This window comes from Scleropages formosus, chromosome 1 (genome assembly GCF_900964775.1).
Source record: "Scleropages formosus chromosome 1, fSclFor1.1, whole genome shotgun sequence".
NCBI lineage: Eukaryota > Metazoa > Chordata > Actinopteri > Osteoglossiformes > Osteoglossidae > Scleropages > Scleropages formosus.
This window is the reverse complement of record NC_041806.1, coordinates 1,572,783-1,599,790: the sequence shown is the minus strand read 5'-3', so window position 1 is coordinate 1,599,790 and position 27,008 is coordinate 1,572,783. Positions and strand designations below refer to the sequence as shown.

Below are 27,008 nucleotides of genomic sequence, written 5' to 3'. Positions count from 1 at the left end.
AATAACTACAAGGCCTACGCTAGCCTGTGCTGACTATCTGTCCAGGAACATTTTAAAGGACTTCATTTCCCATAAATCTTGTCTCCCCCCCTACTATTTTCTTATCATGTTAGCAGATGGAGGGTGTGGTGGCGCAGTGGGTTGGACCACGGTCCTGCTCTCCGGTGGGTCTAGGGTTCAAGTCCTGCTTGGGGTGCCTTGCGATGGACTGGTGTCCTGTCCTGGGTGTGTCCCCTCCCCCTCCAGCCTTGTGCCCTGAGTTGCCGGGTTAGGCTCTGGTTCCCCGTGACCCTGTATGGGACAAGCGGTTCAGAAAGTGTGTGTGTTAGCAGACATGTGGTTGTGAAGTTACAAACTTCATCTTAATTACATTTCCAGTACAATTTATATGTGTGCCTATAAATTCTGTTTAGCATTTCTATAACATCTGCAGTTCTCAAGTCTTCAACTGACAATGAGATAGATAGTCAATCTTTAAATGCCTTTTATGTCAATCTGCTCTACCATAGCAATGAAAAATTAGCTCCAGCATTGATCGCGTCTTTTGTTCACTTCTCTCTCGTTTAACATTTGGCATTTCATGATTTATTAGGGTGGTTAAAGGAATGTAAAGAATGAAGAAATGTCGAGGCCTTCAAACTCAAAACATATAGATGCCTAATGAGACATAGCTTATCAACAGGATTCATGATGGATTTCAGGTCAGGTCAAAAAATCCAGGTCCAAATGACATCATATCCATTCACACAGTGAGCATTCCATTGCTCTAGACTTACCAAATGTCTGCCTTGCATTCCCGGCATGCCAGGTCCCATTCCTCCTTTGGCAGTATGTTAATCGTTGAACCCAAGCGTGGCAGCTGAGAGGGATAAGAAGCAATCGCTAGACCCTGAGGTCCAGGCCTGATCAATAGCCCCTTTCCCTGATTCCCACTATGTATGATTAGACGTCAGCCAGAGGCTGGGTAGCATGGATATGGGGTTTGGATAAGCTAAGAGAAAAAAGAGAAGAAAGGTTTGGAGAAAAAGGCAAAAATATGGAATAAGCAATGTTGGGGGATGGAAAGATGGATTCCTTCATGGGCTGTACTTTTCTGGGGTGGCACCATGGGGGTTGCCAGGCAAGAGGGAATCTAGCTGTCAGCACATTTTCATGCATGAACCTCTCAGTGCCCCATGTGTCCCATTTACTCTGAAATTCCTGCAATAGCTCTATAAGACAAGGATGGTGGTGGGATGAGGGGTGCCACGGATGGATTGATCTCCTGTACTCTTATTGCTGAAGCTCACTGCTCTAAATTGTAGGTATATTGACACATATATAAAAATATATCAAAAAAGAATCTTGTCAAGTTTTTGCTCTGTGTCAGTGTTACCCAGGATTAACGTGGTGTGTTGGTTAATGTGAATAATATCCACTGCTGGCCAGATTTTTGGTCACCTGGGACAAGAGTTACAAACATCTGCATTAACATGTAAAACCAAACCTAACTTTGAGAGAAAATCTGAAGAGCAGGAGTTCCCAGCCGCAATATAGAGACATGGATGTCAAACAACAGAGTGGTGGGTGATGACGGAGCCACATCCGTGGGAGAGGACACGGCCACCTTATTCTCCAACCTCTGAATCCTGACCTTTGACCCTTCCTGTCAGACCCTTTTGCAGATCTGATCTTTATTATTCCAATCAGAGTAGCCTCAGGCTTCTGTGAACTCTATTCTTGATGACACATGGTAGGAACCCCAAAGGGAAACCACTGAGGATTGTGCTGGAACATGGTGGCAACAATAGATCTTGTGTTTTAACTGATGAACATATGATCACAGGGGACAGCATCAATCCAGCTACTTTTAAGTGGTTTATATTTGTTTACAGTTGTGACCCATGCAGCACAAGAGACCTTTGACTTTTACTAAGGGTAAGGAGTCTTGTCCTGAAAGACTTTCCTCTAAAGTTCAACACACTCTTCCAAGTCTATCAGCTCCACTCCCTCCTGCTTAGATGTCATTTGGAAGACTGCAAGTCATTGGGTCACACAATGGGTGACCTTCTAGTGATACATTTTTACCCAGAGATAAAAGTGGTGTAATCTCACATTGACCTTTCACACCTCTCCAAGTGAACACATGCTGGTGCTCCAATAGAAACGACTTCACTGACTCCAAGACCCTCACATATACCCTGTTTACACGACTACTCAGTTATGTTTAAATTGTACACAATTATTTACAAACTGGGGGATGTGGCAGTGCAGCAGGTTTGGCCAAGTAATGCTCTCTGGCAGGTGTGGGGTTCGAGTCCTGCTTGGGGTTCCTTGTGGCGGACTGGCATCCCGTCCTGCGTGTCCTCTTCCCCTCCAACCTTACGCCCTGTGTGGCCGGGTTAGGCTCCAGATCGCCATGACCCCGCTCGGGACGAGCGGCTTCGGCCAGTGTGTGTGTGTGTGAGGAGCAAAGGAAATAATTATCCAACTGATGTAAACTATTGTAATTTTTCAGGTAGTTATAGCTATATATAACTTACATTTAGGGTCTAAGGTTTATAAGGGTCTTAAATTTGAAAATTGTCATGGGTGGAAACAATTATTATTATTATTATTATTATTACTGTTGTTGATGTTAATCCTGAAGGAAATTGTACTATTAACTGGTTGGCAGTTGGTTTTGTTTGAAGCTGTTTACATTATATTGGGATTTATTAATTAAGCAGACACTCCTCTCATATTTAGAGTTTACATCCTCCAGGAAGGTGAAACTTCAGCGATTTGTTCACAGATTAGTTGATTACTTCGTCAGTCATCAATGCTCCTAAAAACCTGCAGTTACCTGCATAACTTTTATTATTATAGTTTCGTTTTTATTTTGGAAATACGAAGCTAGTCCACAAAGAATGAAATTTGTGTTAGAGATTCCAGCTTATCGGTCATTCCTGTTACCTCAGAGGCAGAAAAGGGCACAAAGTTCAGCTCGAAAAACGCGCCGTTAAAAAATCCCGCCAAAAAATTTTCTCGCGCGCGCGCGTCGTCACAAACCCTCACCACGTTATTTACTTTGTAATGCTGTAAATGTGCGGTAAATTTGCCGAAACTGATTGGTGTTGAGTCAACACCCGTCCCGTCACACACACACACGGGGGCGCTGTTGAGCCGCGCCACAAGGCACACACACACGCACACACACAGACAGGTTTTTCACTTTTTATATTACTTAGTCCAGTTTTTCACAGACGCTGTTGGTTTGTTTTTTTTTTTTTCACTGTAGATCCCGGGAGTGTGTGTGTGTGTGCGTGTGTGTGTGTGTGTGTGTGTGTGTGTTGGTGGGGCACATTGCTTGAGCCCTGTGGACATGTCAGTGAGGCCCGTGTGTTGGGTAAGTTTTACACTCTTGAATTTCAGCATGTTGTTATTATCATTTATTTATTTATTGTTTATGTGACTCTAAACTGCCTGTAGCGTGTGTATGGGGGGGGGCTCCAGTTTCCCCCAGCTCAGCCATTCTGCCCCTGCCAGCTGACCGCTCAGCTGCGACCCTCGCTGACGCACCCCGGGGCCACGTGGGGCTGTGATTAACGCACCCCGCCCCCCCACCCCCACGGAGCTCGGGAGACTGTATGAGCTCACCTGAGAGCGCGTGGCCTTGAGTGATAAAGTGAGAAATAGGCAGGGCCCCGTCAGTATTTCCGCGCGCTCGGCTGCAGGGCAGCTACCGAAAGAAAGAGCGAAACAGAGACGTAGTTCATTAAAATGGTCTCACGGAAGCAGAAAAGTCCAGGTTGGAATACGACGCCTTCGGGAATGAAGGGAGTCGCGGTAAAAGAACACAGCTTGGGTTGCGTTTCTGCCAATTGGTGTGACGGTGCGAGTGCGTGACAGCGGGGTGTGTGTCGGCTGCCCTCGGGGGCCGCGGAGGGGACCTCTGCCGATGACCCCTGAAACTGGACACCGGTCCCAAATTAGAGTGCGGGGTCACAGCTGGCGGCAGGGTGGGGTTTCTTCCTAGTGCACGCTGCGGGGTGTGACCCAAGATAACCCCCCATCACCCCTTGCACTCTCTTACACACACAAGCAAATGGTGAGTAAACAGGCCTAATTCTGTGTGTATTTGTAAGCGTGTGTTTTCAAGCATGTGTTTATTTTTTATTAACTTGGAATTTAGCCGTGACACCTTTATGCATCAACGGTGACTTACAGTGTTGGACACACTGCACCGAACTGCCTACAATCATTTATGCATAATGTGCGCACGCACGCGCACGCGCACACACACACACACACACACAGTGGCCAGTTTAGAGTAAACAGTCCAATTGAAGGACATGTCTTTGGACTGTGGGAGGAAACCTATGTGAACAAGAAGAAGATGAAAATTCCACAAACTGAGCCACATTCGAACCCTGACCCAAACGCACGCCTTACATGCTGTGAGGCTCCAGCGCTACCCAGTGAGCTGCCATTCCTCCTGCGGGGGGGCCTTGTGTCCAGTTGCTCATATTTACAGCTGAACGGATGGTGGAAGTGGGAAACAAAATGAAACAAAAGAAATAGCTGCCTTCATCCATCATTCTGTTAGGTGTGTGTGTGATTTTCTGAGGAAAAAACTTGTCCAACAGCTCATCAGTCACACCAATACCAGCACACAAAGGATTTTTTTTTTCTTTTAATTTTGAAGTGGACGGGCAGCATTGTGTTCTTCACTTGATGCTCCGCATATCTCAGGCGGCAGGGGACATGGTAGTTAACTCTGTCACTTAGTAACTGATGGATCTAGCTTTGAATCTCAGCTCCTGCTGTAGAACTCTTGATCAAGGTACCTACCCTGATCTACACAGTAAAAATTACCCTGTTTATGAATGGGTAAATCACTGTAAGTAGCCCATGTACAAAGCATTCCATATCACCGTGGAGAAAAGTGTCAGATAATAATAATAACAATAATAATGTCTTAACTCTTTCTGGCTGATGGAACTCATCAGCCCACACTGATGTATCTTACTGCCTCCCGTGGCCCACAGCCCGTCGTACCCCAGCGCAGCCTTGGCGTAAAGGTCAGCCCGTTGCCATGGGGGCTTTCCCCGGCGCAGCAATGCCACCAGCACTCATTAGCCTAAGCAAACAGCAGGACCCCCGGCAGCGTGACAAGTACCGCGGTGCAGCCGTGGCTCTCGGACAAGTCCGGGAACCCAAACCAGAGCCGGCAGCCCGGCAAAGTCAGAAAGGCGGGTCACTCACAGCGCTTTAAAGTAGCACAATAAATCAGTCACAATGTTTATTTCTTATTTTTTTTATAGCAATTACCAATCGAACATGACGTTTATCCGTTTATATAATCATATAGCCATTTTATAGGTTGAAATATTAATACACACATTGTAATTGTGGCTTTCCAAGTTCAATAGATTGAGAAAAAAAAACTGATATTTGCAAAATTTCAGATTTTGCCAATTTTATGATTTTGTGTTCATGAACAGTAGAACTTTTAAATATTGCTAACAGTAAAAGGACTGTTGAAAAAGGCACTTGGTTTCATTTTGTGTGTGTGTGTGTGTGTGTGTGTGTGTGTGTGTGTGTGTGAAAATGATGAGCAATTTCCCAGCTCCCTATCAGTCATAATCCTTACCAGGCAGCCTGATCTGCTTTAAGGAGATTAGAAGATCACATGAAAGTGGGACGGCTGAACTATCTCAGTAAGTGGGCTTTCTGTGGTGTGTCAGGGTGCTGTCCTGTGCAGGACGCTCCTTTACACTCTTTGTCCTCTCAAAGGAAAAATGTGTGTGGGGGATGGTGGCAAACACACACGGCTCATCTACACTGTTGAAGTGAAAACAGCCAGGGTGTACAGAACTCAACATGGCTGGTTGCCACACACACACGCGGGGAGAGAACGGATCACGTGGGAATTGTTGGACACCTTGGAGGAGATTTCAGCTGAGCCACTGCTCAATCCAGCTAAACCTGGACGAATGAAAGCGACCACAGTGACCGAACGTGGCTTTGCAGTTCAAACTAGACGTTGACTGATTTGTCGCAGAACCGTGTCCTATGCTCCTCAACTCTGGTTGCCATGGTGACTCGCACCCTAGCTGGCTGAATCCTGACAATCGGTCATGGAGGTCCTGTGACCTGAAGACAAAGAAAGGAGGTCAGCACATGAGAAATGCCATGATTCCTCTTCACCATAATCACACTCTCAGACACACACACACTCTTTCTGAAATCGCTTGTCCCGAGTGGGGTTGTGGTGAACTGGAGCCCAACCCGGCAACACAGGGTGCAAGGCTGGAGGAGAATGGGACACAGCCAGGACAGGATTGTGGGAAGAAACCTATGTGAACAAGAAGAAGTCCACCGCATTGCACCCCAAGCAGGACTCGAACCCTAAACCCACCGGAGAGCAAGACCCAGCCAAACCCACTTTGCCACTGCACCCCCTTTTTTCTTCACCATGATCCCAGCACAAAAAAAAAAAAAGATGTAGCAAAGAAACCCTGTTGAGGAAAGAGAGGAATCCAGTCCGAAAGAGTTTGCGCTGGGTGGAGGAGGGAAAAACATGTCAAGATGGGTCTGAGCGTAAACATCACTAGTGCTCAGGAATAGTGACGTTCACTTTCATCAATGTCGGAAAACATAGGAGGCTTTGCATCCTCACATGAAAGATCTGCGTTTCCCACAAGGAATCATGGAAATGGCACCATCATCTGTGGGCAGCATGGTGGCACAGCGAGTGGCGCTGCTGTGTCACAGTGCCTGGATGGTGTGAGAGGACATGAGTTTGATCCCCACTCTGTGTGGAGTTTGCATGTTCTCCCCGCGTCTGCATGGGCTTCTCCTGGGTGCTCTGGTTTCCTCCCACAGTCCAAAAACAGTTCAGGTTCCCCATAGTGCGTGAGTGACAGGAAGAGCGTGTTCCACTGATGTATGGATGAGTGACCCATTGTAAGTAGTGTATCTAGCAGTGTAAGTCACCACGGTGAATAAGGTGCGTGGGCTGATAACACTATATAGAGTTCATTGGGAGTTGCTTTGGAGAAAAGCATTTGCTAAATAAATGTATATCATCCATCATATAAGTCCAGAGAAAAGACCTGGGCCTTAAACGATGAATCTGTCTAAAGAAGATAACAAATCATGTGTAGCCTCAGACACTTTTCAAAGGTTTGCCCTGTTCCTTGGGCATCTCAAGGTGGCCTCTCTCGGATTAACAGCCTGCAAGCTCAGTGTATCAGCATTTCAACATGAATAACTGACATCTCATTAGGCAACAGCTGGTGCATAATATCAGAACTTGTGACTAATAGGTTTATGGGCTCAAGTCCCTCAAGATGTTGTAGTTTCAACATTGTGCTCCCCTGAGATCGTTTCCACAAAAGTGTCTAGCTGTATTAATGAGGTAAGTGGCAACGAGTCAGCTTTGACTCACAATGACTGCTTGTGGTTTTCTTGCTACAGGAGGGCATAGAACTTGTAGTTGCCATTGCATTCTTCCACAGGTGGAGATGTTTGGACTGCTAACACAGTGACAACATACACAGCCAGACACCCCGAGCAGGGTTACAGACTACGCCGGAACGGCAGCCTGGGCACAGCGAGGTACCAGCACTACCTGCTTAGCCCAAGTAACAGATCATTTAAACTGTGTACTTGAGGCAGCAGCTACAGGTATTCTGTTATGGTGAATTTAGAACAGCTGCAGCTACAGTGCCCGACCCCGACCCAGCATGCACCGCTGTTGGCCGTGCCGTTTGCTGGCATGAGCACGAAGTGACTCGAGCCTGACACACTCCCACATGACTCCCTGCCGCAACATCGGCAGTCGGCCTCTTGGCGGATGCCTGGCATTGCGTAGGCAGCTGCTACGGCTGGAGGGTGAAAGCGGTATGGGAGGGCAAGTGATTAAGGGTCAGGGGGCAGGTGTTTGCGGGGAAAGTGCGGCAGGGCGAGAAAGAGAGTCTTTCTGGAGCCGGTGACACATGCCAGGGACGCCACCCGTGCGCTGCCCTTCCAGCCGCTGTGCCGTATATAGACACCGAGTGACCCAGCGATAATGTTTATCCACCACGTTGGACGCAGCCATAATGGTTTTCCCTTCCTCGCTCCCAGATTAGCACCCCGGGCGGAGGCAGGGCCACGGTGGCCCGCTCGTTTGGACGGAATTGAGGCAGGCGCTTTGCGCTCGCCTCCTCCTGCACTCGTCCTCGGCGCCGCACATTGTTCTCCCTCTTTTGTGCACGGGGAGCAACAGTGTTTGCTGAGGGAGCGAGCGACTATCAGTTTTTTTGCGCGCGTCCTACGTATCCTATAACGAGAGGTTGTAGGTCAAGTTTCACTTTACAGGTTGTCAGTGATGTCCAGCTTCTGATCGAGCTGAGGAAAAAAAAATTGAAAACTCATTTCCTCTTCTCTGTCTCCCCAACAAAAAGGCAATGACATCATGAGAAACCGGTCTCCCTAGCGACAAAGTCAACTGTTGCCAAGGGACCGGCTCAATGGCACTGCACTTCTTTTGAGGAAGGGGGTATAGAGTAAATAAAAGCGCCATTGCCAAGGGGTTTGTCTGACATCTTCCTCTGGCTGGAGCCAAGCGCATGGCTTTTGTCACGCCTGTCGGGGCTCCCTGGCAGGGTCCCGCTGGGGCAGCCCTCTCTTTCACGAGCGGTGTCGCAGGAGGTAGCGTTGGCGGCCGGGCCGGCAAACTCCGCAGCCTTACAGAGTCGGTGGGGGGGCGGGGTGACGGGGGAGGCGACGGGTTGCCAGGAGCATGCCGGCACTGACAACCCACTGAAAGGAGAATGGGGGGCTGGGGAAAAAGCCGGTTTTCTATCCTACCTGCACGTTCACGGTCAAGATTCCTAGCTGCACACCCAACCGTTTGCCTACCCCAAATCTAAAATGTCCATAAAAGAGTCCAGAATCACAGCACCCCATTCAAGAGTACAAGACTAGATAAAAATGTGTCTTTTTTAAATCCTTGGCAAAAAATGTCATGAGTCCAAAACTGGGCTGACTAATAATTTAGCTGGTAAAGATACTGTAAGAATCTCCTGTTTTTTTATGTTTGGAGCCAAGTCAAGTCCTCAGAATGGCCCACGTCTGTCATGGCCCTGTCGTGATGCAAGTTCTACATCATCTCTGGGGCTAGAGGGCATTTCATTGGTTTTGGGGTCACATGTACATCTACGGACCTGGCGGGAGCTGAGCTGCTGAGTGGGAGAACAAAGTGCTCTGTCACTCACACTCTCATTGCTCTTGGAGCACACATGTGCACACACCGTCAGCTACACACTTGTATTATATTCTGATGCACACTTCCTGTGCGTATCAAAATAAAATCTATATATATATATATATATATATATATATACACACACACACACCTGGCCGGAGAGTAATAATGTTCCAAAGAACTTCCTTCTCAAACTCGAGGAAAACAGAAGTGGCGAATCCATACAGCATAACCAAGTATTCGTAGTGTCCTATTCTAGTGCCAAAAGCCGTCGTCCATTCGTTTGCTTCCCTAATTCTTGGGAGGTTGCATGTCAGTGCAGGTTCTTAATCCTTCCCAGGACAGGAAGGCCTTTTATGGGCTTTGGGGTCACATGAAGCTCTACAGGAGGGGCAGGACATGTTTGTTGATGGACAGAGGAAAGTGCTCGGACCTGCTCACTCTCACTCAGTCACTCTCACTCTCGTCGTTGCTCAAACGCATACCCACACACACTCTCAGTCACACAAACCTCTGACACGCCAACCCCTCCCCAAAGCCCCGTGACATCTGATCCAGAGACTGTCCCTGCACCACCTCAACATTCTCCTTGACTTTTGTCCAGTTCCCCTGAGTCCCAAAGTGTCTTGGCATCCTCCTTAGAGCAGGGGCAGTTGGGGGGTGCAGTGTCAGCTGCTGCTTTCCCATAAATCTCCTTCAATCCGACTGACCTTTCAGCAGGAAAATCTGCAGGCTTTAAGAGCCTGAAGAGTCACCTCTGCTTTCATCTGCCACTCCATGCCGAATGTTCAGGACATGCTTCAGACTCTTACAGCTACACAGAGTGGGGGAAAGAGCCTTTCGTCATTAAGGCAGTCGCCGGCCACATCACACTGATGGTGGCCTCTTTGCAAATGCAGAACATCGGGCTTCCAGAGCCCTAGACTGAAGAGTAGAGCTCAAATCAACACATCTGTGCCCTCTAGAATGGTCTCTAAAGAGGTCAGCTACAAAACCTTCCACTTTTAAGTTCTTGCCTTTTCTGATTGCCTCCAATCACAATCTTTCATTCTGTTTCTCTGGCAACATGGCCAAGATTCATAGGTAAGACACAAAGATTTATGACCTCTTTAGACACTGCCAGGCTTCTCGGCTCTCCCCATCTTGTGCGTTGCTTAGCAGAGAGATCAAAATGGTTTGAATCTGGAAAGTTCCACATTTAACTTTACTTGTTGACAGAACTTACATTACAGCAAAACACAAAACATCAGGGGCAAATACAGCTCTGCAGCTGGGAAACTAACCAGTGTCATCTGTAATCATTTCTTTCTTGATTCCTCTAAATCCCTCAAAGGGCTTTATAATAATGACATCTGGGGATCCCATTCAGTAGAAACTATCTTGGTCACTACTAATGAACTGCAGTTTTCGAGCAGGAATCTGGTAGTGCAGCTCTGGATTTCCTGCTGCGTGCTGAAGAACAGAGCCAAAAAGCAGTGGCTCAGCATTCCGTTTTCACAAGGCTCACTTGGATGACTGTCGTTCTGTCCAGTGTTTACCTTTCCTCATGCCCTGCGCTTGTGGGACAGGCTCCGGACCCTCCCGACCTCGCATAGGACAAGCAGTTGACGATCGCATATGGACAGAGGGATAGATGGGTGGATGGGTGAAGGAAAGCGCGCAGTAAAACAGTTTATGGAGAATTTTGTGGAGCTGCTCCAACAGACTGAAGAATGCAAGTTGTTGAAAATAGAGTGGCAGCACTAACTTGGCATTACTTAAAATTTGCGTCCTGAAGCAGGCGAGAGAAGCTACGGCCAGCCATGCGTCGACGTGGACTGCGGCCGTTCGCACAGAATTAACAGAGCGTGTCCAGCAACCCCCGTTCAGCACCGTGCCCCTGGCCCACTTTCTAACTGATGGTCATACCAGAGCCGAGCCGAACAAAGAACCCCTTGAGTGTCTGCTGCTCCTCTCTCAGGAGAAACCAGGCCAGAACAACAAATTGGACTCAACTAACCAAACAAGCCTCAGTTTTTTTGTCATGACTCCTCAACTTTTAAGACTGAACAAGCCAAGAACCTTCTACAGCCCAGAGTTTCTCACCAAGACCTAACTCTCAAATAGGACTCAATGCCACCTAAATAGTGCCTACAGTGTAGATCTTATACCATGACTCCTAAACTATACCAGACAAAGTAACTCCTACAGCCTGGGAGTTTTGTACTGTGATGCTAAAAGTAAATTCAACCAACTCACAAGCCCAGAACTTCAAAACCATGGCTCAGCTCTCAAAGTGGACTCAAAGCTCCTCACCGTGACTCATTATTGCCCAAAGCGGACTCAAACATCTAACCGATCCCAGAGTTATACACCATGACTCCTCAACTCTGACCATCAATCGCGTATACCGAAAACACTGAGCAAAAAAAGCCTTCATTAGAGACAGAGCACACATTCCTAATGGTGTGAACTAAAGTGTGGGCAGAAACATGAGGCCCCTGAGGACAGCAGACCCGCTACTGGAAGTCGCTTGTTGTATGGAAAAACAAAGAGCAGTGCTGAGAGACACGGCTGAACTTCGGTAAATTGCGGCAGCTATTACTTAAAATGAGGGGTTAAGTACAGAGAAGTGGGCTAATGAAGATTCAACTTTAAACACAATTTAAGGGCTGGTGCTGCATGCAAGTACTCATTAAATGCGAGAACACACAACTCCTGACTGAACTCATTTACCCTTTCTCCTCACCCTCGTCGTGCAGTAGGTGTTCGAAAGCGAGCTGGTAAAGCAGCACGTTACGAGCTCAAACCCTGGAGACTCCCTACCAAAACCGTTCTACATAAGATACAGATGTTGGCAAAGTGCAGCAGACACTTTTCAGTGTTGTGGGCAAACACTGAACGTTTCCACACTTCACCTGGTATCTGTGATCCCAGGAGTCCATTTCTCTCATTATATTAAGCATTTAAACCCTCAGAAAGTGGCTCTGACTCGGTTTGCTCATTTACTTCCTAATGATTTAAAATTAAAACCAGGTGTCGACTTAAGCTGAAGCAAAACTCGGATCTCACCCCAGGGTTGGGGGATTTGGGAGTTTATGGGCAGTTATGGAGGTGAGGCTTTTTATTTGGGCTTGGCTGGGGTACAGGAGGAGGAGAGCTGAGCCAGGCCCCTGCCAGGTGCTGGGATTGGGTCCAATTCCTTGTCTCAAGTAGCATGATAACTTCATTTTAGGCAGATGCACACATGATGAAACTTTGTTCCAGGAAATTATTTTATTCTCTGGGAGGGGGTGAGGGAAGAAAAACTTTAAAATTAACAAGCCTGAATTAAAATCAGACTAAGAAAAGCAGAACACACAAAAAAGCAGCTTTAACTGCATACATTTCTGTCATAAGAAACAACTTCAAACTGTACATCAAGCTCTTTACAAAGCATCTGGAAGCTCCAGTCGGGAATTTCCTTTGACATTTCCCCCCACACCGAGACCCCGCTGCTGTCCACATTGGGTCCCAACACACCTGTTAGGACATGCCACTCTGGACACGGGCTTCCAACAGTCCCATGAACCACGCTGCTTGGCAAGAGTTACGAAGGCCTGCCGGTCAGAAAGCGGTACGGTCGAGGTGTTCCCGGAAAAGCACCGTCCTGCCCATTTGCCCATTTGTCCATCCAGAGGGTCCATCCCCTGTTGGTGCCCCAGTCCGGCTTGTCGGAGGGAGCTCGTACAAGAATGCTCCGACTCTCCATCCCAGGCTCACTTAGCATCCACCTGGCAGGGATTCGCACCCTGCTTCAGCGCCTCCTGGTACAGTCTGAGGAAGTCGCGGTATCGTGGCGCACAGCCCAGCCACGCTTCCCCAAAGTGCACGGAACCCGTGAAGAGGAACTCCCCCTCCCCAGGGCGCACTCGGCATTGCAGGGGCATCAGCACGCGACCCGTCCAGCGCCTGACTCTCCCGCCCCCCGCCGCAAACACGCGGCTCTTCTGCCGATATAGCTGGCTCAACACGACGGTGACCGAGGTGTGCTCCGCCCCCTCTTTCACCCCCTGGATGGTCCCGCGAGCCGCTGCACGCCAGAGAGACGAGACAAACAGTTAGCAAGAGGTGAACGTGAGAAAGAGAGGAAGACTTGTGCTCTGGGAGGGGGTGGAGTCAGAGGTGGGGGCGGTCCTTACCAAAATCGCTTGTGCACACGGCCAGGAGCACGTCTGCGTCGCTGCAAGGCTGGCAGGGCACTAAATGGAGAAAAAGACAGAAATATTGCGAGAAATCAAACAAGTCCTGCAGAGACCAGCACCGTTGACCCATTTCCGGAGGGCTTGTAAACGGGGGCAGTGAAATACCAGCGCGGTGCCGAGTCGCCTGGGAATTTTACAACCACGTAACACTGTAATCTACTCAGATACCAGGCGTGATGCTGCTCCGCAAACACAGCTTTCCGATTCAGTGCCAAGTGCCAAATGGCACGGGAGGACGTTCCAAAGGCCTCGCGAGTAAACAAAATGCACAAAATAAATCATAGAAAGAAACGAGGCACAAAAACCACGGTCAGCGCAGGTCAACGAGTCGCCGATGGCAACCGGAACGTGGAGTCTCAGAAGTGCAACACTGAGTTATGCTGTGTGCGTCGCCGATGCCAGCGCTCGCTGAGCTTCAAGTTTCTCGTTGAACGGCTCCCTCTCTTTTCAAAAGGTAAAACTACCTAACGAACACGTTTGTACACTCAGTGGTGTTAGTGGAACAGACGAGGAAACTGGCAACCTGCTCCAGCTTTTAGAAGAAGAAACACCAATTCATTGCCTTATGCAAATCCCCAGAGGACCCTCACACACACACACACACACACACACACACACACACACACGAGGCTGAAATGCTGTAATTAATTTGTTCCCCTTCTCTGGGCTCGTTATTTATTTACACGGCTGTCGCTTTAAGACAAAGTGCCGCTGGGGGGCACAGGTCTTTAAATGTGCTGACCGTGAAGCCACCCTGTGACAGGAGCCCCCTCCCCCGGCGCAGTTTCACCACAAACAGCCTCCCTCCTGACACGGCATTTCAATTAGGGAGACCGAGGAGGGGGCAGAGACGACTGCTGCCACCAGAGAGCCGCAACGCAGAAGTCAGAGCTGGAAGCGATACGAATTGTGAACAAAACGAGTTGCAAACAGACTTTCGATGAGCTTCGGTTGAGGACCAGCGGGAAGGTTGAGGGTGCGGCAGGTAGGCGGGAACCAGGGTGACGGTAGTGTGATGGTACATACCGAACTGTTCTATTCACTGTGGATGTATCACTGGTCCAGGGGACCGGGCCCTTCGGTGGGCCATGAAACCACACAGGGATGTTGCACTTGACATGAACACAAGAAAACTCAATTCTGAAAGACACCTCTCTAGCAGATGCCCCCCCCCCCCCCCCCCACTTTAAAAAAAAAAAAAAAAAACTGCCCTTCCCTTTATCAGCAGGAGGACCTGGTTTCAGAGTGTTAGATAAGCCTCCTTTTCTTTTTTTACCCTCCTCTAGGGCAAGGGGTCAGATGGATCAGCAATGCACCGCCTAGGGGTCAGAGGTCATGCGGCAGGAGTCCCCAGAGCAGCTGCGGAGAGCCTCCCACCCAATACCAGAGCGCTACAGGTGGTGTAAGATGCCCTGCCCCCCCAGACCCTCCTGTCCAACAGTGAGCGGTGCAACGAGGTGGTGGGGGGCGGTGGGGGTTAGCAAGAACCTTTTATTAATACTAACATTAATTTCATAAAAATAGTCAGAATGAGAAAGGCCTGGTGGTCAGGGACTGATGTCGGAACTCTGAGTCTCACACACCGCTCAAGCTAAACCACTAAAAATAAAACACTTCAGCAGGGGGATTCGAACCCAGGTCACTCAGCTCCAAGTGGCTCTAAACCAGAAACTACCTGCTGCCACTAGACATATTTTGGGAATCGTTCAGCACATTGTTCGCTGGAGGTAAAAACCAGCTTTTGAATGTACGTGTTGTGAATTTATTGAAATTTATGCGCATACTCATTATAATCTTTCTGTAAAGGTTATCATGTGATAGAAAAAGTCAGTCTTCCACAAATTCCCCCCACACACACGGCAGATAGCACGTCACGGAGCGCAGCAGCCGGCTGTGATTGGCAGGGCCTCTCCTTAGAATTCGACCTTCAGCACGACCTCATAATGCCACAGCTTGTTTTCAGATGTCAGCGGGGGAGCGGGGTCCTTACCACGGTACCAGAGCGTGCGGGTGCGTGTCTGTCTGCTCAGTTCCTGTCCAATTTACTCTGTCCGTTTACTCGGGTGCCTTAACAGACAACTCGGAGAGCTGCTCTAGAAGCCAAACCGCGAGTTCGACCCGTTCCGTAACGTCCAGGGTAACACACACCCCACCGCGAAGGCCCCGCCTCCTTCCCTTCCAGTGCCCGGCGAGGCATCCCTTACCGCGCTGCGCAGGCCTGTCGTTGACCAGCTCGTACTGGAAGGCCGTGACTTTGCGGCTGATGTCGTGCTGCGGCAGGGCCTCGATGAAGAGCGCCCCCTCCTGGAAGCTGAAGCAGGTGACCTTGCGCAGCGCCTGGTCCCCTTCGGACAGCAGCAGCCGCAGCTCGCCGGCCCTCTCCAGATAGACGTTGGAGCCGCGCGAGTCGGCCTCCGGCCGCACGCACACGGAGAGGCGCCCCCCCGGAGGCGGCGCCACGTTGGGTCGCAGGTTCACGATGACGGCGCCCGTCGGGTACAGCCACTCGAGGGAGCCCTGGGAGCAGCGCAGGTACACCTGCTCGACATCGCGGGCGTGCGACTCGTGCGTCAGCCCACTGGGGGGGGGAGAGCGGAGAGAGTGAGCGCCCACGATTTCAACAAGGCGCTGTCATTAACTGAGTCCGACTCACAATTTTCCAAATGACTAACAGCTGGAGGAATATTTTACCGCGGTACTTTCCCCCTCCAGGAGTGCATAGCTGCATGATGATTAAATTAATAAAGCTCCACAAGGGTCACTGGTTCTAGAAGTAGCAGAACAGCGTTGATGTTCCTCGTAGTCGCTGTTCGATCCTCGTGCCGCCAAGGACTTCCGGGACTTTCACAGTAACATCGCGGTCGCATCACATACACACACACACACACACACACACACTATGGGGGGAGGTGCTTTTACCAAACACCCCCCCCCCCCCCCAAGTTCAAAACCAAGGGCCAAGTCGATAAACGGTCCCCCTACGAGTGGCCACTGAGCGGAGCTCCTCCTAGTGGACAGGAAGTGAATCGGAATGTTCCGCTGAGCGAACCGTGAGCAGCAGTAAATATATTCAAAATTATTCCTTCAGATGCCTCACGGATTAAAGAATTTATGGAAAAAGAGTTAACGAGTCGGCGCACACACTGCCAGGTCCGGGCCCGGCGGAGGGGTCGGGTCGGGTGGAAGGAAACGCACGCGTGCCGCCATGTGCACAGGAAGTGCGGTCCAGTTGGTGCATCCTGGACCACAACCAGGCGGCAGCGCAGGGTTACTACAGTGGAACGGTGCGCCTGGTTAATGTGCTACACAGGGTACGCCCCTCCCTCCCGCACGCGCACACACCACCTTTCTACGAGACTGTTTAAGCCCCCACTCCCCCAGATTATCTCCGCACCCAATGACAGCCTTTGGCAGAGATACCGGCTGAGGGGCAACAGGCCGCCGGCAGGTTCCTTAACCGCTCCCAGGGCCCTGATCCCCCACCCCGAGCTGACTGGGCCCCAGAGATGCTGAGGACGAGCCTCCTTTCCCTCCGGTCGCTCAGCGAATCCTAACGCCACTTGTTCCACATATTTCATACACAGGAATGTTTCTGAGAGGAAACAATGTGAACGTGTTGCGTCACCGCGGTACAGACCTAGTAAAACCGGGACTTGTTACACACGGCCCGCAAATGTGGAAAGAGTTAAATCCCCCCCCTCCCCGAATTTCAATTTGGCAAAAAGACACGAGTTACATTTATATTTATTATTCATTTAGATGATGCCTTTCTCAGAGACACTAACAGTGAGTTACGGTGATTTACGGCTTATACAGCAGGGTCATTTTATAAAACTAATATTTTTAATATGACAATCACAAAGTTTTGCCCAGCAGTGTTCCTGGGATATTTTTGATGGAATAAGAATATGAATTAATGTAACAGGAGCCCCAAGCTGAGGATATGCTGATACGTAAAATAACCCCATATATTACTCTACATGCTTCACTTATGACTTATGAATATGATTTTGAGCAGAATGACTAATAAATGAGAAACAGATGGACGGTCCGGAGTCGGTGCAGGACACACACACACACACACACACACACACACACAGACAGACGGTCCTTCGCATTCCTTCACTGGCAGGGGCTTAAAACGCCTTTTTATTGCCATTATACAATATATGTATAATTTATAGATATAGAAGCGGTGCAGCTCAGTCGGAGCCTCGAGCACGAGTCAATAAGAAAGAATGAATTTTATCCTCAGCTCTTCGTGTCTTTGGGGGGAAATAAATGAGTGAATAAATATAAACGCGGATTTGAAAATAATAACCAGCCGCTGCAGGCAGAGCACAACAACACACTCCACGGTAGGTAAGTGTGTGTGTGTGTGTGTGTGTGAGAGAAAAAACTTGGTTTCGGGTAGGAGTGTCTAGAAGCTCAGGTGTGTGTGACAGGTGTGTATCCTCCGTCTACACACACACACACACACCGTTAAGTGCACAGCGAAGTCCTTCAAATCATTAATAATGGAACTGATATGATGTGTTCGTCCTAGGACGCACATCGCGCGCGCGCGCACACACACACACTCACGTCCGAAGTTCATTAGGGAATAAGTGCCGCGCGCGCCTTTTTCATAACACACACACAGCTCATGTTAACGTTGACACTTACACACACACACACACACACACACACACACACACAGATACATCGATACGTCCGTCGTATGTCAAATTCAGTGACATGATATGTCTGACACAAATACGTGACGTTACGTGTCCGCGCGCGCCACCCACCTGCCCCTCCAGCTGCACTGGTCGCTCGAGTACTGAGCCGCGGAGAGGCGCGCGACCCACAGCACGAGCACGGTCACGGAGGACCACCAGCAGCCCCACGGGGACACCATGCCTGTCCCCCCCCCGGTCCTCCTTCTCGTCCTCCTCCTCCTCGCTGGGTCCGTCCGTCCGCTGCGCTCCGGTTCCACCGAGGACACAAATGCCACTGAGACCCGGTACCGATGCGGGAGCGCGCACAGCCGCTACATTGTAGCGCGGAGACGCGGCCGGGGCGCGTGTGGGTCGCTATGCGCTGCGATCGATCGATCGATCGGCTCTGATTGAGGGCGCCGGCCGGTCCCGACGGTCCTGGTTCGGGGGCTGAACTCGAGCTCGGATTCGGAGCCGGAGCGCTGCCGGTGCTCGCTGCCGCTCGCGGGAACGAGCTCCGTGTGCGAGCAGCGAAGCGGTCCGTCGCGGCTCCGCTCGGGTTCCAGCGCACGTCACCGCCCCCCTCTCCTCCCCGCCCCCGCGGCTGAGGGCCGCGAGTGCGCATGCGCGCGCCGACACACACATACACACACACACACACACACACACAGAGAGAGAGGTGGGCAAAGTGTGTTTATAACACAGCCACACTTTCCCGCACGTCTCCGCACACAGCGATGGTCGTTAATAATCCTGGGCAGCAGGTGGCCTAGTGCTTAGAGCTGCTGCCTTGGCCTTGGAGGTTGCGGGAACGAATACCACGCCCTACTACGGTAAACCTGGCGGACTTTTGAGGCCCTTGGAGAGCAGCGTCGGCTCAAGGAATGTCAACATTGCTGACCCAACAAACGGCCCCAGAGCTGCGGCGCCGGCCGGACTTTTCCCGTGAGAAACGGGCGAAACGGACACCTTGGCACCGGGATGCGACATTCCCCCGAAGGGCTCCATCACCGCACCGGACACGAGCGGTGTAAAATCGTTCTTCTTCACCATGCTGACGGTCACCTGCACATGGTCGGGCCGGGCAGGCAACCCGGCAATGCAGCCTGGAAGGAGGTTTCACCACGTTCACCACGGATGTTGCGTTACTCTACCTTTACGCTGGTAAACGGAAAGTGTTCGACCTGAAAGCGAGCGAGAGCTACAGAATCACGGATGTTTCAAAGAATCTGTTCCGATCGCTTCGTGTGGACTCTTTGCTAATGCAATGTGTGCCGGGTCAGCAGGTGGCGTAGCGGTTCGTGTCACCTTGCAGCCCGAAGGTGTCGGGATCGAATCCCACTCCTCTTGTAGTGCCCTGCATCAATGTACTTACACTGCACTATTATAGTAAAAACCCCACTCGTTACAAGGGTAAATCATCACAAAGGTGATGATCTGACTTTGTGAGTTTGTAGAAAACGATCAGGCCAATAACACACTCCGCATTTAGTGCACGTCTCACACACGGGCCACACGTCCCCCGAACAGACCCCCTGCGGACCTACGTGTCGAACGAGACGAGTATAAAACATCTAAGGAATGTGTCCGGAAGTCTCGGCCCGTGGCGGTGCAGAACCGAGTCTCCGGAACACGCACTATGAATATGTGGGAAAGGCTCCGCCCACATTCCCAGTGCAAAGAGGGTGAAATCACATTGCTCTATTCGTGTGTGTGCGCGCAGGGGCCGGGGCGCGCGGGTGCGTCTGAATTGTGCATGTCAACATCTATCTCTCACACGGACTCAGATGCACAGTCACGTGATGTCATCCTGGCCAAAGGTTTCCCGCCAAATGTTGGCTGTCTCCACGGCGACAGGAATGTAAACAGTGCGGAGGGCACGGGGGCAGGGTGCTAATTGGCAGTGACACTTTTCTCAGGGCCCGAGATGAGAACGGAGCCGCTGGGGGGCGCTGTAAGAGACCGTCCGCCAACCCTGAGCACGCCTGACCGCTCCGCCGACCTGCTCGATGGGGACAACGTGCCTTTGCAGGACTGCACCGTCCCCCCGCGTCCACACAAATTCACATTTATTAAAACCGTATACTGACCGACTCAGATGGAACACGTCTGGAATATTTCAACATGTTTTGAAACACAACCATTGCTTTCAAACCCACCCTGCTACAGGAAGTACCACATAAAAACACGGTAAATTCCCATGTGCACAGTATACATTAACTTTGCAGGAGTTAAAAAAAAAAAAAAAAAAAAAAATGACATGTTTGCTGGTTAAAGACCTGCACCTGTGAGCCAAACACTTCCACTGTGGAGAAGGGAGCTGCTGCTGGACCTTGGAGGGAGAAACTTCCAGCTGCCACACACACACAGGGGCAAAGCCCTAAACTGTAGTAAATGGATTAACGGTTCAGCTGTGTATTAAACACTGTGTGGGAGGAACCATCGGAGTGTACAGGGGCCAGGGAGAGTGAAAGGGGCGGAGCCAAAGCTGGGGGTCCCATTTGCACGGTGTTGAGGATGGACAACGGTCCAAGATGGGGCTCAGACTATCCCGTCTCTGAGGAGTGGTCAGTTCAGTCCATAGCCCTTGCGTGGAAAATTCACAGTCCTCCTTTGTTAACTTTTGAGTTTTAATTTGTCTAATTTACATTTCATTCAAAACAACAAACAGAAGCTCCGCCCGCTCACTTTGGACTGGCTGCCAGCCTGGCTGTGATTTGCTGCCGCAACTGTCTGCTGGGGTCCAAAGAAGGCGGGACCTTCTCGGGGTTCATGCTAACTCAGTCAGATCCCCACACGGGCCCCCAAGCAGCGGTCCTTCCCAAGCGGTCCAAAGCAAAGGGATGCGTCGTACCCTGTGGTTACCGTCCAAGGAACAGGTCTTCAGGCCACGCCCCCTCTCCCCACAGGTTCCGTCTCAGCTGAAATGGTGGTAGTGAAGACCTTCCTTTAGATTGAGGGAGAGCAGGTTCCCTTCGAGACCCCCTCCCGTCAAGTCCTGTGGAAGGAGGGGGGTAAGGAGGAGAGTGATTAGGGTGAGAAAAAATACAGCTGGAGACACAACAACTGGAGTGCGGTTAAGGACTTCCCCGCGGGCAAACCCAGAGCGAAACTCGACAAGCGAGGGCGACCGCACAGGTGACATCAGAGCCGTGGGGCTCGATGGTGAATGCCAGGGTGGCGGTGTGGGGGAGGGGGTGTCCCTGGGGTAACCTGGGGGCGTAGACTGTGGAGAGAGAGCAGGAGTGTTTCGGGATGTGTGGAGGGAAATGGGGGGAGGGTGTTAAAAATAAAAAAAAAAAAAAAAAAGTAGTAAAACAAGGTATCTGTCATCCCTAAGCTCTTACACAATTCTACTGTACACACTTGTCATCGTGCTGTCAACACCTCCGGCTGGCAGGCTCTGTGTGTGTGTGTGTGTGTGTGTGTGTGTGTGTGTGTGAGTGAGTGAGTGAGTGAGACTGAGAGTGCGCACGATACAGGCAGCAGTCTTTCGCGTTCTTTCACACTCCTTATTAAGCAGCATCCGTAAAGGAAGGGCTCATGCCTCAGACACAGAGGGGAAATCGAAAGAACCCAAGATTAAGAGCGCTGCAGATTAGAGCTGTAAACCAACACCCATCCGTCTGCATCTGAGGATGTTATGAAATATCTCACCATGTCTCAATATTAGTCACCCACATGTTACAGTCAAACAGAATTTACAGAACAGCGACGCTGCCACATGGCCGCGGGTGCGGAGACGACCCGCCGATGTGTTTACACAACGTACCAGTGTCGGCAATGACCACACAGTAATTTTCCCATTACTGTGTGTGTAAGTGTGTGTCAGTCAGTCAGCGAATGAACACGGTCTTGCGGCCACTTAATTATGAACTGGTCTGTGGTCAGCCAATGAATGAGCAGGGTCTTTGTTAGCCAGTTAATTAATTAATATTTATATTTACATTTATTCATTCGGCAGACGCTTTTCTCCAAAGCAACTTCCACTTAACTCTATGTAGTGTTATCAGCCCACACACCTTATTCACTGCGGTCACTTACACTGCTAGATACACTACTTACACTGGGTCACTCATCCATACATCAGTGGAACATTCTCTCTCTCTCTCTCTCTGTCACTCACACACTATGGGGGACCTGAACAGCATGTCTTTGGACTGTGGGAGGAAACCAGAGCACCCAAAGACATACACTGCTTGATACACTACTTACACTGGGTCACTCATCCATACATGAGTGAAACACACTCACTAACACATTAAGTAGCACTTAATGACTTACATTTCATGTAACAAATGAAAATATTTCCACCCAGAATGCACTGGGACTCTCAACCCTAGCTCAATTCCTCAACCGTTATACAGACCACTCCCCCCGACACATATACATACACAGCAAAATTCATGATCTGGAGAACTTCAAGTTCCACATTACAAAGAAGCTGAACACTGATATACAGGCTTTTCCACGTGTAGCAATGCCCCCCGTCACTCACAGGTCAGCTGCCCACTTCCCCTGCCCAGAGGTGGCCACTTTCTCTTTCAGCACTCTTCAGCTTGAAGCTGCACTCCCTGAATAAGCTTCTCCTCACCTGCCCATAGAATGAACCGGGTTCGAATCCCACCTCCTGCTGTAGAACCCATGATCAAGGCAGGTAGCCTGCAGTGCTACAGTAAATTACCCAGCTGTATAAATGGGTAAATCCCTGTAAGTTGTCTTGGAGAAAAGCAGCATTAGACTGTAATTTTGCTGAGCGGGGCACGGTGGCGCAGCGGGCTTGACCGGGTCCTGATCTCCGGTAGTTCTGGGGTTTGAGTCCCGCTTGGGGTGCCTTGTGACGGACTGGCATCCCGTCCTGCGTGTGTCCCCTTCCCCTCCAGCCTTGCGCCCTGTGTGTGTGTGTGTGTGTGTAATTTTGCTCCAAAAACCCACACGCCTTGGAAAAGTGAATGAATTACTGCATTTACTGTGTTTTTACACCTGCATTTCTCCTCAACAACTGGACCAGAATTCAGGCCCAGAGCCCCACTTCCCGTAAGCTGCGTTAACGCCAAAGATGACCCAGGTGTGATGAGGTGCAGTTGAGGAAGATTTACACCTGCTGTGAGACGCTGTGACGAAGAGTCCTGCTGAGAGCATCGACAGGAATCACACAAAGCGCAGAGAAACACAGTGACAGAGCATTTACTGGAAAAGTGATCAACAGGAAGGGAGCAAAAACACGGTACATGTTCACTGGCAAGACTTCCTGCAGACAGCGGCTGTGTGTGAAACATATTCATGCAGAAGAAACTGGTTTCTTTTTAAGTCACACGAACGAGGTACAAACCACACAGAGTATAGACCACAGACCAAACTGGGTACAGACCCCAGTCACTCACACACACACACACACACACTTACCAGTTTCACACACACAACGTATGGCGGCAACGCTTCTCTGAAGTGCACTATGGGAACTCGGGGCTTTGGCTTCTCCTGCACAGAGAGGGATGGGGAAGAGCTCAGCTCCACAGGAGTCCTTACACACCTCACACAGCAAAGCTTCTGGAACAATCCAGAGCTCATCTGCCTCACCTTGTTACGATTTACCGCGTCTGTGCTCATTTTACTTTGAAACGCTCGTAGACGCCCGTCACGTAGGTGGTCGCATGACACTGACTGTACATCATTTATGATTCATTATTATTCTATTTGTATGTGTAACACATTATCACACACACACACACACACACACACATTTTCAGAACCGCTTGTCCCTCACGGGGTCACGGGAAACCGGAGCCTACCCGGCAACACAGGGCGTAAGGCCGGAGGGGGAAGGGGACACACCCAGGACGGGACGCCAGTCCGTCGCAAGGCACCCCAAGCGGGACTCGAACCCCAGACCCACCAAAGAGCAGGACTGCGGTCCAACCCACTGCGCCACCGCATCCCCTAACACATTATCATTTATTACAATAATAATTCATTATTTATTGTGTGTTTTAAATACTTCATGGGAAGTTCATGAAAAAAGTGTCCCGAAACATTCGCACCAAAAACAGCACGATGGGCAATCAGCTGATTATCAGACGCACTGGAAGTGACCCCCCAGTGGTGAACGCGGTTGGTCGTTCAAACACTGCTTACGTTATATATAACAGCAAGATTTTTTATTTTTATTTCTTGCTTTTTCTCATCTTGGCTTCCAGGCTGTGGACACAAACTCGGAATGTTCAATATGTTATGTGTCTCTGAAATTCGTTAGGGCCTGTTCTGTGGGTGCTCTTTACTGCCATCTATCTGCTCGGAGGGTAAACACAGCCTGCATCTGTTCAATCGCTGATAAATACTTTAGACAAGGGTAAGCCAAAAAAAACATTAAACCAAACAAACAAACTTCGGGATATTCTCATTCGGACCACAGGGCATCTCTGCATATTTTGTGTTTTGATGCCTCGGGGAGTCACAGTTAATTTTTTCTTTAAAAATAAAGTTGTTCAGTAATTAAAAGCTAAAACTGGAATATTAAGTGATGTTCTCGCCCTCGCTCCTCACTCACTCCTTCCCTGCTTTCTCTTGTTCTCCACTCGACACATCTGCCAGCGAGTGACTCAGGGAAATGACATGTGAGCGGGCAGATCCAAGTGCAGAGTCCCTGTGGAAAATGTTCACAACTCTGTGTTCTCTGGAAGAACGGGAAAACATCTTTAGCTCCAAAAAACTGGCAAAACAGGAGTCATCGCCTGACCTGTCTGACCATTCATCAGTCCCCGGGCGTACGGGCTTGAGTCACATGGAAAAGGATGGATCTGAGCGCTTACTGACGGAACTGGCCCACAGCGAAGATGGACAGACCTTGGATTCCTCATATGTGTAAAAGCCTTTCCGGATCTTGTTCTCATCCACGTCGCAGAATGCTCGAACCTAGAAAGAGCAAGCAAACAAACACACATACAATAAATAAGTCTCAAAAAATGTGTAACTCAAACATTCATAACCCACTGTAAACTCTTCAGGCCATGGACAGAAAAAAAATTAAATGGTTAGAGTTACTGAGGGGTTGACCGGAACTTCCTCTAGTCCCCAGATAAGCATCTGCAGCACTGGAGCCGATAAGCTAGTGGCGTATCAGCCTTCATCCTGCGGAGAGCCCCTGGTGTAGGGGTGGCTGCAGTGACGCAGGCCAGATGAACGTGTACGATGAAGCACGCGGCGAACAACCCCACCCTCTGCAATAAGGATGACTCCATGCGGCCGCCTGGCACACTTCACCTGGGGTGTTTCAGCTTAGTCTCCTCGACTTTTGCGAACACTAAATCTGTGCCTAGGACTGCTGTTGGACCTCTGAGAAGTGGATCATTTACAGTCCAGCTGTATGAAGCGAAAGGAGTGGGATCTTAACTTCTGGATAACATCTGATTTCTCAAAAAAAAAAAAAAAACACACACACACTTTAATCCGATGCGCCCAAACTTTCCAGTTTACGACACAACAGTGAGAGCACGTTTTTGTTATTGTTACTGCAGTTTGTCCTGAATCATGTAATGGCTGTTTTTTCTCATTTACAAGGCAGGGGAGATAAATTAACCAAAAGCATGTGGTCCAATTGGTCCACAGACCAATCCGGCACGTAGGCGTACCTTCCTCCGGTTGGCCACGCTCAGGCTGCGGTACAGCCTGCGGCCCTGTTTCCCAGCATTCCAGATGGTGAAGGCCTCCCATTGGCTGAGGACTCTCTCCTGCAGGAACGCCACACGGAGCATCCAGATGGTCTCCCTAGAGATGGCATGACACAAAGCAAACGGTCCGATATTAATACGAGAAGTACAGCTAGCGCAACCGCAAACTTTAGCACATCTTACAGGCACTTCTGCATTATCCAGGAGTTAAGGGGAACTTCTTAACTTGAAGATCACTGAAGACATGCATGTAAAATACTCCAGTTCCACTCTCGGTATCTGATTAACGAGAGCGCCGAATCCCAGGTAACGACAGCAATCAGAATTTAGCACAGAGCTGGCGTTTCAAGCTTTAGTTCAAATTCTGGAGGACATTTCAGCACTTCGCCCTTTCCATCGGTCGGAAACTTCCAGATGCAAGAATGCCTGCAAATTGTCCCAAAAGGCCCTTCTCATCCCTCATCCTCATCCAATAACATGCAGTAGGAAGGCTTTTCGCCCTCTATCTTGTCCTGTTATCTACCCAATCACAAGGCAGGCACCAAGGGTTTGTCCAATCAGAGCTCATCCTGGATAATAGTGAAAAATCCTGATCGCTGCCACTTGAACAGTGCATTCTGAAAATGTTGTAATGCAGTAATCGCTCTGATTTGGCTGAAACAGCCGTTCTCATCCCTCATCCTCACCCAGTAACATGGAAAAGTCATGCTCATCTCTCCTGATCCCGTCACCTGGTCAATCATAAGCAAGTCATTCGGGTCCTGTCCAGTCAGGCTTCAGGATTGGTGCCCTGGCTCATGGTGAAAAAACCTGATTGCTGTCACTTTGCTGTCCTGTCACAGCCCATGCCCCGAGCTGAAAAGGCACCTCTAACATCGCTGTTGGCGCGAGACACGCAGATGGCGTTACGTGTCGGGGAAGTGAATCACTTTGCTCCAGGCACTCCTAAGCTCCATGCACTGCCAAACAGCTCCCTGCCTCTTTGGCACCTGTACCAGTCAGGTGCTCTCTGGCAGCGTCTTTGCAGAGTGTTTCCGAGGTACTAATCCCTCATCACAGTCACTTGCTTTCCTGGCAGACGTCACCGGCTGCACTCGCCCCTCCGGAGTTGAGCAACCTGGTCCTGAAGCTCACGTCTTATTGAGGACATTGAGGTCAGGTCAGCCATTTCACTTGAGGCCTCTGGGTTTCAGACATTCAG

At 49.9% G+C, this 27,008-nt stretch overlaps 3 protein-coding genes across 11 annotated transcripts in view; all 3 read right to left on the bottom strand.

Moving 5' to 3' along the window:
- LOC114909086 (zinc finger protein 11-like) overlaps positions 1–27,008 on the bottom strand; it is a 334,553-nt gene that overhangs the window by 174,631 nt on the left and 132,914 nt on the right. The gene's annotated exons all lie outside the window — the stretch shown is intronic.
- metrnlb (meteorin like, glial cell differentiation regulator b) lies at positions 12,451–18,742 on the bottom strand. The gene is made up of 4 exons (XM_029252644.1): positions 18,231–18,742; positions 15,645–16,018; positions 13,378–13,437; positions 12,451–13,268 (listed from the first exon to the last, which is right to left on the bottom strand). Exons 1-4 carry the CDS (start codon positions 18,338–18,340, stop codon positions 12,955–12,957), a joined length of 858 nt encoding a protein of 285 aa, XP_029108477.1. The 5' UTR covers positions 18,341–18,742; the 3' UTR covers positions 12,451–12,954.
- b3gntl1 (UDP-GlcNAc:betaGal beta-1,3-N-acetylglucosaminyltransferase-like 1) overlaps positions 20,384–27,008 on the bottom strand; it is a 43,433-nt gene continuing 36,808 nt past the window's right edge. For 6 of the 9 annotated variants that reach the window (XM_018747972.2, XM_018747980.2, XM_018747978.2 and 3 more), the window contains 4 exons: positions 25,769–25,904; positions 24,950–25,052; positions 23,547–23,621; positions 20,384–21,138 (listed from right to left, as the gene is read on the bottom strand). In XM_018747972.2, coding sequence (XP_018603488.2) covers positions 21,002–21,138; positions 23,547–23,621; positions 24,950–25,052; positions 25,769–25,904 — 451 coding nt within the window. In that variant the 3' untranslated portion in view covers positions 20,384–21,001. Of the gene's footprint in view, positions 21,139–23,546; positions 23,622–24,687; positions 24,784–24,876; positions 25,053–25,768; positions 25,905–27,008 lie in introns of those variants that run through there. The other 3 variants (XM_018747973.2, XR_001965951.1, XM_018747974.1) reach the window with 3 other exon arrangements.

What these genes read in the sequence shown, in the direction of transcription:
- metrnlb (XM_029252644.1), bottom strand. Translation starts at nt 18,340, where the DNA reads ATGGTGTCCCCGTGGGGCTGCTGGTGGTCCTCCGTGACCGTGCTCGTG. An exon ending in CGACAGGCCTGCGCAGCGCG is followed by an intron (nt 13,438 to 15,644) that starts GTAAGGGATGCC and finishes TTCTCCATTTAG; the next exon opens with TGCCCTGCCAGCCTTGCAGC. An exon ending in CGTGTGCACAAGCGATTTTG is followed by an intron (nt 13,269 to 13,377) that starts GTAAGGACCGCC and finishes TCTGGCGTGCAG; the next exon opens with CGGCTCGCGGGACCATCCAG.